The following is an 11497-nucleotide window of genomic DNA, read 5'->3' as shown; positions in this document are numbered from 1 at the left end:
CTCCAAGCTCCGGGGTAACAGGCCAACACTATTGATAGAACTAGTTGCAGCTTTGTGACGTTTACCTTCATCATGTGACACTCGCTGCGGTTATGGACTATTTTTTCTTTTACTGCTCTGTAAAAGCAGCTGCCTTTGAGTCGAGCCCTGAGGAGTGAAAAAATGCTTTGGCTTCCTCTGTAGTTTCACTGACAAACTTGGACAAACAACAGAAGATGTTCCATCACAAAACAGGCAACAGGAAGGGCGCGCTGCTCAGTCACCACTCGCTATAATGCGACAGTCACCTTGGCTGCAAGAGCCTTCACTTTGATATGTGGAAGCTGCAATAAATAAGATTTGTAAGGGCCCTTTGCTCAATATGACCTTCGTATATCTGCCACGAGCTGAAAGAGAAGCCGTGATTTCAGGTTTCTCTGAAGTCGCTTTTGAACCTCCCTTCCAGGGAAGTTTCGTGGCACTTCCTCAAAAAACGTATGTGATATTCGAGCAGCTAAATCAACTGATCTCGGGTCGGTCCTGGGATGCTGGAAGTCAGTGACAGTTTGGGGTGTTGAGAGGTCAGTCTATGTTATGTCAGTAAATGGTGTGTGTTTTGTATTCATCTGAATTAATACAATTTTGGTACAGCAGTTAAAAATGAAAACTTTTATGATGGCTCATTTCAGGTGCTTGCTTCTCCCCCCCTCAGCACCCACACTTCCTGCTACCACCGGTCTTAAATTATAAAACTTATATCTTACGTGATAAACTTCAGTAAAAATGAGAACCATTTTACAGCTTTTCAGTGTTTATTTCACCATCCTTGCCCTTTAGAGTACATACCCAATACTAAAAAGACAACACAATATTCACCAAGGTTCTACAGAGACAACCAGCTATGGGTAAAACAAGGTAGTGCAACTTAATACAAATTCATCAAAGGGGTTAGGGGTTGGTCCCAACACATGTCTTAAACTCAACAGGACTACATGGTACATAGACAAATGCTGGCTTAATTCTTCATAACTTATATTCAAAAAAAAAAGAAAGGCCACATAATTATTAACAAGAGCAAAGAACAAATATACACTATATGTACAACACCACTGTGAATGTGTGGATATATTAAATTCTACTCAAAATCTATGAATCAGACACTCGCCTCCTTGTAAAGTTTAAAATGCGTCCACGATGAGAAAGTTTCACCCCCTCTCAAGTCTGCAGAAGGCGGGCGAGTGCGATATTCAATGACAGATTTCAGGGGAGGTTCACGTGAACAAAGTCGTGACGGTTCATCTAAAAAGCAATGGAGCCTAATAAATAGGTTGTTAGAGTCAAAAATACAAGGAAAAAAACAAGTAACAAACAGGTTTAAAATTCTCCCACATCCACCCTCTTGTCCCTGAACTTGCTCCTGGCCTTGGTCCGAGCCTTGAATGCAGCAGAGTTGTGGAGATGCTGGAGAGAAGAATGTGGAAAACGGTTTTATTATAGTATGTCCTGCATGTTTAATGTGGCAAATGACACAATTATTATAACAGGTGTATGTAACGTGAGGGTTTAAATAAGTTGTACACATACCCTTTCAAAGCGAGAGATCTTCATGGCCTTCATTGTGGCCGAATCAACCAACATGGGTGGTCCCAGTTCAAACACGTCTCTGATGAATTCATTACCCTTTGTTGAAATAAGTATGAAAAAAAATTAATTAAGAAAAACACTTAATCAACCATTTGCACAGGACAATACAGTGATTTTACAAACTGTTTACAAAGCAGCATGGTCTAAAATTCATTCTATTGTCTCGTGTTCTCTTGTGAAGTGTTGTTCTCCAATTGGAACTGGCGGACTTCCAACCAGCTACTTGTGATGGTGTTTTTCCAACTTCACTACGCAACATTATCCCAAATCAGCATTAAGTGTTGCTGTTATTAAGTGTTGTCTTCCTTCCTGTTATAAATATTCATTAAAAAAAAAAAAAAAAAAAAAAAAAAAAAGAAGCTGTGTGCCATCCTTTGTAAAAGCAAACACTTTGCTCAAGCAGAATATTATAATTCATTTTTACTTTTGAACTTTATAACTAGAGTTATTGGAAATGTTTTGATGACACATGTCAGAGACAATCCTACGCAGGCTGGTATCAGATCCTACATATGGTATAATACTGATGACAACAGTTTAGCCTAATCGTTTCCCCAACTGTGCAGAAAAAGATTCTAACAGATTGAACTTGTTTGACAGGTACCTGTAGGTGGTAGTTCATCCCAGAGCCCACAAACTCCCTGAAAGCATCGTAGGTCCTCTTTCTGACCCAGCTGTCAATGGTCATGCGCTCCGTCCCAAAGCGAATGGTCTCAGACTGAAAGTCACCCTCCTTGAAGAAGACAGATGGGGAGGACGGTGATGACTAAAATGTAAATTAAAACCTAGCAGAATGAGGTGCTGTCAGCCCACGGTGAACACCCACCTCCACAGCCTTGAGCACGTCCCTGAACACCGACCGCTGCTTCCTCTTGTCCGTCTTGGCTCTGTGCTTGTTACAGTCGGTGGCCAGCGCGTTCAGTTTGTCACACAGTTCATCCCAGTCGTGGAATTCAAACTCCTGAAAGGCACACGGAAACAGATGCGCTGCATTTAAAGACCATTTAAAAGGCCAAAATAAAGCATCCAACAACAGCAGTTTAGTCCCTGAAAGTTGACTACAGGAATGATGAGATCTGGGATATTAAAAGAAGCATGGTTTGAACTTACAGCATCCATGTCTCTGGCCAGCTCAAACAGCAGAGCAATGGTCTCCCCTGCAGCAATCCTCATGTTCACATCCTCACTTTCCAGCAATCGTGGCAGTTTCGGAAGGTGTCTGCAACATAAAGTTTACGCACTCAAAACACTGCTGAATGTATACATCCATCCTGAAATCGTCAGTGCTTTCCTGAAATGCAGTAAACACAACAGCAAAAGTCCGACAGTGTGCCTTACTTGCGCAGGATGTCTTTGAGCTGGTTGGCAGTGCAGATGGTGAGCAACAGGGCCCAGGACAGCAGCGCGTTGGTGTGGAGCTGGCTTGTCTGGGGGTTGATCAAAGGACAGGTACCATCCGCCCTCGCGTACGACCGGGTGAACAGGTTCTCAAAGCACTCCATTGTAGCGTGTACATCCTGAGGCAGGAAGTAGTAGGGCATGATATGAACATTTGTAAGGCAGCATTTAAAAAAAAAAAAAGAAAAAACACACACAGGATAAGGCATCACAAATAACTCATGAGTAATTACATAAATCTTAAGTCACAAATAATAACTAGAGGCATGTTTGAGTTCAGCTGCCAGTGCTGTTGACATCACCAACGTGAAGACTGAATGAGGCACAGTGTCAAAACCGATAATGAGCCCAAATAAACGACTGACAAAAGGGTTGTTGGAGAGACATCGCTGCAGCTCGCCCTCGAGCCCAGAGGTGTCAAACCGCAGAAAAACAATAAAAGTGATCAAGAACTCACCAAAATGTCATCTTCTGCAACCAAAGTACAGAGGCCCAGACTTGTCGCCACCTATTAGAGAGAGATGTGTTCAGCTGAGTCTCTGCAGTATAAATTACATACCGATGTCATGAAATTATATTGCTTTATCGCTGATGACATCAGACACTCACTGCCTGTCTGGCTTGTATGTTGGCTGATCCGTCTGCCAGGATGTTTTTGAAGATGGGTTTCAGGGTCTTGAACACCTCCTCACTCTCGATGCCCGAGCCCAGCTGGATACACAGCAGGCAGGCCAAGGAAGCCGCCGCTCGCTGCTCTTCGCCCTTGCCTGACACAGTGACGGGTAGGGAATTATTTTTTTTTTTCCCCCCTTTTTAAATTTTGGGGCAGATTTATCATGTCAACTAAAACAATGAACTTGACCTCGTCATTCAAGAAACATTAAAAGAAGACGGTTTCATCGTCTTGTCTGGTACCTTTCTTGAGGCAGCGCTCGATGCTGTCTGTGATGGTCATCCTTCTCTCCGAGATGAACTCATACAGGATCCGTGTGGCCATCGCCGTCTTAAGCCCGTCCAGTGCACCTTGTCTGGTCTTAGCACTGAGGAAGCAGGAACACACAATGTCATTGTGCTATAATGCAAATGATCATCTCTCTTCCCTTCAACATCAGAAAACTAATTTCATAATTTTGAGAGAACCCCCCCCCCCCCCGGTTTTGGCCAATAGCCTTGATAAAGCCCAGTGAATTAAAGGGACTGAAGAACATGAGACTTAAAGTTATCTGCTCCAAATCTCAAGCAAGTTCTTAATCCTCTTTTAATTTGGACAAGTCAAGTCTTTGCAACAAGACACTTCAGTATAACCTGCAATATCCAGCACTACAAAGAGAAAACAAAAAAGTTATTAATACCTAACTATTAATGATATCATAAGCCAGTTGGTCTCATCAAGTCAGAATGATCCACATCTCTGAATTATACCCTTTTAAAATTTGATAAACTGAAGGGTTTTTGCTGCATTCTAAAAACTGTGTCAATCAATCAAAAATGTCTATAATGTTTGTCTGCAACACTCATGAAGTTCACTATAATGTTAAATGGTGTGTTGTAAGCATTGGTATTAGCTTAAAATAATTACCATAATGCCACTGGCAGTGTAGAGGCACTACTGGTGCATCCCAACTTTATTATTATCACATTCAGCAGACTAATAGCGCCCAGCTTTTTTGGGGATGAAGTCTATTTTTAACTCGACTGGACTGCAGACCTCACTCCAACCATTCTCCTGTGGCTGACGATGGTGCTCGAAACTCAGGCAATCCATCCCAGAAATAAGCTTTTTAAACTGTATTAGTTACACCTACTTAAAGTATGTTGCTGGAGGCTCTTTGTCAATATTTCAAGGGTATTATTCCACAACATCGTTTTTTTTTTAAAAAATACTTATTTCCTTAGTGGGTGAAAGATTTCTAAATTGTCAAAAGCTTAAAATATTTCCCTCCCTCTCACAATCTTCCTCCATGCAGCTTCCTTTGTGAAGTAGAGTTACTTCACTTTCAATACATATAATGCAATATTGCAACCCCACAGAGACGTGCCATAGCCTGCATACCAAGATCAGATAATGTGTATGTAGACGACTGGATTCACCAGACAGGTTTTCTACCTCTTATCCACAGTGCTGTCTATGAACCCCTTCAGCTTGTACTGGAAATCCTCCTGGGCTGCGTCCTCACTGGCCTCTCCACCTGGCAACGGAACAAGACATAGTAAATTTACAGTTGCCCGATACGGAACCAAAAACATTGGATGAATTGCTCTTGGCACGGAGGAGACGCACACTCCAGACACGCCCTTCCGACAGCATAGTCAGAATGCAGACTCGCAAGATGTAACAAAGACTCAAGCACGAGTAATGCACACTCAAGACTTACCTTCATCTGCTACACTGGCGCTGTCACTGAAGCTGCTGCAATGACTGAGGGTCTCAATGGAGGCATCCTCATCACTGAAAGGCTGCACATGTCCATGCTGCCCTCCTGGAGGAAAACACACAAGCACAGGGAATATAACTCAGTCTAATCAAGTCAAATGCATTAGTGCAGTGCCTAAGGTCAGTGTGCGCTCATTATGTAACCCAGGCTCCACACAGGTGCTGTAGCAAATACACCAGCTATCTAATCGGTCTTACGTCCTCTGCACGCCCTATCTGTTGTACTTTTATTATCTCATATGAAAATGCACCATGCTGTCGGGGTCAAGGGCAACCCACGCTTGTGTTGACTGCGTAAACACAACATTATGTTCAGGTTGGAGGGACACGGGTCAATACACACGTGTGCACAGAAAGTGGCTCGACACGATAGAAGCTCAGACAATCTGCCACGGCGACTTCTTGCCACAAAACTGCTGCTTGGGGTTTAAGAAATGCAGTTTTGGGACAGTCCCAACCACCAAGAGCGAGCGAACACGTGTCATGAAAAGCGGAGGAGGAAGTGTTCATTCCAGCTTAAGTCCAAATAAGGTCAGAGTCCAGAAGGAGAGCTGTTCATCTAGTCCAGAATACTGTTATATGGAATAATCATAATAATTTAATTAAAAAGAAAAAAAAACTGTAGATACAAATCAAACTTGCATGGCTGCTTGCATTTACAGATCTTCTAGGGACAAGATGAGCACAGGGGACTTGTGAAAATTCACAGCTACAAAAGGAGGTGTGAAAATCTTAAAATCTGCTCATTCTCTCAAACTAAAAAACACTGTTGATTATTAGTTATAAAAGTTTCCATCAAAAAAAACAAAACAACTACATTATGTGTAGGAAATGACTTCCTCAATAGCTCAGCACAGTAACCAGACTCAGACACAACAGGCGTCTCTGGCCTGTCCTGACTTGACCTCTGGAGCATGCTTATCACAGTAAGAAGAAGCCGTATTGTAGTCACAACTATGGGTGAATGTATTCATTATCTACAGCTATGATAGATGCTTAAAGAAGCTGTTCTTAAAGAGCCATTTGTCCACTTAATTAGGGCTATTTCCATGTGTTGACGTGGACTCTTTTCACCCACGACAGCTGATTTCTGAGAATCGGGCGCCGCCTCTTTTCCTACCCGCTCTCTAGAGTCCAAAATGTCCGCCTTTTGTCGTTAAACAGTAACAACCCAATAACAAGCGATATTAAACACAGTGATCTGCCCCAAATGCTCGTTCTAACTTAGCTAGTGTCAGTCTTCATAAATACTAGCAGGTACAAACTCGGCTGAAGATTAATTGAGGTCAATCCGGAGGAAAGGACGACTTGTTTTTAACTTAACGTTACAGAGTTCGAGCAAACGTTGACGTTATTTGGACCCACAATAAGTTATGTATTCGTATGTAAAGCCGAAAACCATCGTAAAAGCCGCCAAGCTGTCTTATGTGTATGGGTATAAAATAAACTTTAACCTAGCAAACAATGCTGGTGGCTCGTAGGGAGTTGCCGTTAGCTAACGCTACGTTAGCTGACGGTAGCTTGGAACGACCGATGAGTATTAAAGGACTCGTGTGATATTTTAATTAGTATAAAATCATTAAACAAGTGTGACAGTAGATGTATAGCAAAGCCATGCTGTCGTACGATACTACGTTATGTCGCTACAGGCAATGCTTTTGTGTAACCACGGCTAGCTAGCTTTGCGTTCTGACGTTAGGCCAGCCTCTGACGTTTGTAGTCCCGCCTGTACACACGTTCCACTACATTCAATAGGCTGTCAACACACGAAGAACTACAACTACCGTCGGCGTGGTGTGGCCAAATAAGCAAGGCCACAGCAATGCGGCAGCTCACTTACCCCTGCTATTCTTCTTCTTGGTCCTTGGCATTTTTCTTTGCAAACAAAGGTATAATTTGATCCAAAATCAGCCAATACACGAGCAGCTTTTATTGTATTGTCTCGTAAAATGAAAATATTCCCGTGGCTTCGTGGATAAAAAGGAATCGAAAGCGATCTTGGAGAAAGTCTGTTGGCCGAGACGATACATTTTCCCTCATAAACTAGGGCTGCATCACAAGCGGGCGGCTCCAGGTATTTATACCGGCTGACATATCACGAGGAGGTTTCCCGGCATCTCCGACCAATCCGGGAATAGGAACAAGTGTCGCGTGTGTACGCGCGTGACGCAGTGAGCAGTTATATTGGCACAACGTGTGTGTGTGATGATAGACACACATCACAGTGGCAGATGTAGCAGGCCTACAAAGCAGCAACAATTCAGCTATGATGATTAATGAAGGCGACATGAAAACTATTACTATTAACTATTATTATAATTAATTCTGCTTACCAATCTCTTTGTGAGGGAAATAACATTATGATACAGCTCTTAAGTTTTCAGATAAATGTACAAACACATGATCTGTAAATAGAATATGATGTATTGTCACAGATTTAACATCAGTGTATACAGCCTTAAAATAATCTCCTTGTGTTAAAATGCTGCTTACACATCATACATCACTAAATATTGATACTTAATCAACATTTTGCAGACTTGTAGCAGAGACTATGTAAGCTTGATTTTGGCTTAGCTGCTTTTACGTAAAGGGGCACTTTGTAGAAGAAATTCAAACTCTAAAACTTTAAAATATTAATGAGGTAATAATACAAACTTAGAAATGTTGATTTTTTCCCCCCATAAGTTAATAAAGAAGTTGCTCTCAGAGGAAGATAAGGTCCCCAGAACACTGTTTGAAGCTAGAAAGGTGGCAGGGTCCGCCAAATGTAAACAAAGTAAAACAGTAGGAATTTGCGCTGTTCTATACATTAAGTTTGTTTACTCAGTCAAATCACTCATGAAATCAAAGAGTTTGTTTATTTAGTTTGTTTGGGCATAAAAATAAAACCAGTTTCTCTTCTGATTAAAACGCTCTCCCCCAAAACGACATAGTGCACCTTTAAGTAAAGGGTCTGCATACTTCCTCCACAACTATATGTGATACAATATGCACCTTGGGAGTAGATGGCATGCCGCAGCTGCTGTTGACTGGTTGATTTCCCTGATGATCACAGAGCCGTGATGACAGAGATCTGTAATTAAGTCGATGTTGTCATTTCATGCATTTGTGATGCAACACACCGTCCTCTGATGTAGTTATGATGTTGACATAATGCATGGGAAACTGCGATTAAATCCTCCATATCACAACAAACATTGTGACTGGATGCGGTCCTCTGAGATACAATGCAGGATACCAACAGTATCTTATGTTGTGCCATGCTAGGGCAGACGAGATAACAGGTACACTAATGTGTTGGTTCACTCAGAGCCCATTTCTTGTCAGTTTTTAAGTGGTTTCTCAAAAATGTATTTTTAAATGTCTTTTGGTTTGCTCACATCTGCTTTTAGCAGCTGTCGCTATGTGTATTTGCCAAGTTTTCTGTTTCTGACTTGTAGAGACTTTGCAGGAACAGGGGTGGAAAGTACATTTGCTCAAGTTACTTTATGTTACTTCATACTTTTTCTCAACTACATCTCAGAGAGAAATATTGTACTTTTTACCTCACCGCATTTATCTCACAATTAGAGTTACTTTGCAATAATGATACAAGATATATCTAAACTAATCATTATTATATATGATTATTATATAAATTAATCAAAATTAGTTCCACCTTTACCTCCTGCAACATCAGAGATGTTTCTGAAAAGGGACATACTGTATTGACAATACTTTCATGCTTTTAAGTCAAATCTTCTGTACTTTTACTGAAGGCAAACTTCTTCCACCTCAACTAAATCTCTATTTAGACAGTTACGCAAATAATACGAATTAGCAGTCAGCAAGGGATGAACAAAGTATCCAATGCAAACACTCCCGTGCACATGCTCTGGAATCATTGCCCTAAATAAGATAGATTTGGGCTCCTTGCATTTCCCCAGAGGAGAGCAGCTACAAAGTGAAAGTTTGCCTGCAGCTTTACTTTTATTTTGGCGGGGTGTGAATGAAGGTTAAACGCAGCCTTTATTAGCACGTGTTTCTCAAGGAATATGGATTTTTGTTGTTTTTTTCCAGGACTAACACTACGAGAGAGAATCAATTCCAGCTCGCAGACTGTAGTTTCACATGTCCACTGCAGTTAGTGGCCACTGCAGTAAAACCTTAGTAGAGTTCAGGAATGAATGCATTGAGTTGAACAACTGAGTTATAAAAGAAAGTCCATGGTCAATTGGAATTATGCACCCTCTGCTATACTGTCCCGCTGCCTGCAATATTCTTATAAACATGTATCAAACCTCAGCCTAACACAGAGCTGGACCCGATTCATCCTAGTTAATTATCTTCCCTGGCTTTATTTCCCCTCACTCTGCTTTTTTTTCTCTCGATGGGACAGAAATAGATCACTCTTTCTTACACAAGTGCAAAAAAAAGAAAAAAAAAGAAAAAAGAAAATCTCACAGATGCAGCCTCCTTGCTGCCATTCCCACGGCCCAACTGTCAACAGTGTTCCTGCCAGCTCAGACCTGACAAACATCGCAGTGTAAAGCTTTGCAGAATTCAAAGTGGACTTTCAGTTTTCATGCACCTCGCGTCCCACTATTGGGAGCTTTCCAGAGCTGCTCCCCCCTTTTGAGCTTGCACGTACCCCTGCATGCTGATCATGATTTTGCCTTTTTTAATACCAGATCATTAACAAAGCTGATTTTTATGGCGTACTTGTCGGTTTAGATCTCGATCCACCAGCGCTCTCGGAAAAACGTGGGTGGACTGAAAAACACATTCAGCAAGTTTCTACGATCTTTGTTCGATCAAATAGTCCCCCGCCTGGAGGAGATTTTTTTTCTGTGCATCCTGCCAAGACAGGAGCATCAGAGGAACATTAAAACTGACAGGGAACATGTATCAATACACAGGAATCCAACATAGAGAGAGCAAACAGTATCTGCTAAATCACTCCAGCGAGCGGTAGTTACTAGCAGCAGGATGGAGCAGCTGAAATCTTGACTAAGCACAGCACAGACAGCTCCTTGCTCAGTCACCCACACAATCCTTCATGAGTACAATACAGGGGAAGATATTTGGCGATAGATGTGAAACAGTTCGAGGTTTCAAAAAGTTAAGTGCCAGAAAGATCTCAAACATTCCCACATTTCTTTATCTTTAAGACATCTCTGACTATCTTTGCAGACTGACCAATTCTGACATTAAAGGACAAGTTCAACCAAATTTGAAAAATAATCTGGCAGGGGGGCACGGACAGAACCGCAGCATCAAGCTTGAATAATTCATTACGTGTGAAGCCGTGGTGCGTTAAGTGGACACAGCAACGCACACTGCGAGGTTAAATGGGAAGCAGTCTGCAATATGGTAGATCTTGCACTCGATTATTAATTTAGATACATACATTTTTAATTTAATTTTTAAGCAGTACCCCACAAAATCTCCAAAAACTATCGAGCTGTTAGCGTGTGAGTTTGGAGCAAAATAGCAGTAAAATCAGGGAGTGTGTAACTGTGAATGCAATGTGAGTAAATCAGTGCAGGTGTATGAAAGGATGCTGCTTTATTGTATCTGACCAAAAAAAAAAACAACAACAAAAAACAAAGCTGGTTTGAATGGTTGGACTCATCATTCACTTAATTCCTCACAACTCTCTTTGGCACTAGGGGGAGCCATTCTGTTTGTAATTCAAAGGGGCACGCTGCTGCTGCTGCTGCTCCACACACTGCAACACAGCAAAGTGGAATTCCAAGAGGTGTTTTCTGATGCATAATTTATTGTGTCAGTGAACTGTGCACGCCGCCCGAGCCGCTTTAAAATGTTTAATGGGACTCGGGCGTGCGATGCAAACACTGGGCAACCCGAAAAAAAAACGGACAGGACGAGCGTGAAAGCAGCATTTTTGGAGCGCGTGCTGAGTGGGTGAGGAAAGAAGAAGGAAACAGATGTTATTTTGATGGTGGTGAGAACAGCTTCGGTCAACCTCGAGCAATGCGTGGTGGAACGGGAGAGGAAGGGAGAGAGAGAAATCACCTGCCAGTAAACCAGTGTGGG

At 41.9% G+C, this 11497-nt stretch overlaps 1 protein-coding gene across 1 annotated transcript; it reads right to left on the bottom strand.

Moving 5' to 3' along the window:
- Positions 1 to 769: 769 nt before the first annotated feature.
- ifrd1 (interferon-related developmental regulator 1) lies at positions 770 to 7521 on the bottom strand. The gene is made up of 12 exons (XM_037122273.1): positions 7296 to 7521; positions 5397 to 5501; positions 5129 to 5210; positions 3937 to 4061; positions 3631 to 3788; positions 3479 to 3529; positions 2962 to 3140; positions 2734 to 2842; positions 2450 to 2584; positions 2228 to 2356; positions 1564 to 1659; positions 770 to 1440 (listed from the first exon to the last, which is right to left on the bottom strand). Exons 1-12 carry the CDS (start codon positions 7324 to 7326, stop codon positions 1354 to 1356), a joined length of 1287 nt encoding a protein of 428 aa, XP_036978168.1. The 5' UTR covers positions 7327 to 7521; the 3' UTR covers positions 770 to 1353.
- Between the last annotated feature and the right edge of the window lie 3976 nt (positions 7522 to 11497).

Source organism: Acanthopagrus latus, chromosome 14, assembly GCF_904848185.1.
Source record: "Acanthopagrus latus isolate v.2019 chromosome 14, fAcaLat1.1, whole genome shotgun sequence".
In the NCBI taxonomy this organism is placed as follows: Eukaryota; Metazoa; Chordata; class Actinopteri; order Spariformes; family Sparidae; genus Acanthopagrus; species Acanthopagrus latus.
The sequence above is the reverse complement of the archived record's forward strand: the minus strand, read 5'-3'. Positions and strand labels throughout refer to the sequence as shown.

Excerpts from the sequence above, each read along its gene's own strand:
- ifrd1 (XM_037122273.1), bottom strand. The coding sequence starts at position 7,326 with ATGCCAAGGACCAAGAAGAAGAATAGCAGGG. Across the intron at positions 5,211-5,396 it reads CGCCAGTGTAGCAGATGAAG|GTGGAGAGGCCAGTGAGGAC; the intron begins GTAAGTCTTGAG and ends TTCCGTTGCCAG. Across the intron at positions 1,441-1,563 it reads AGATCTCTCGCTTTGAAAGG|CATCTCCACAACTCTGCTGC; the intron begins GTATGTGTACAA and ends TCTTCTCTCCAG.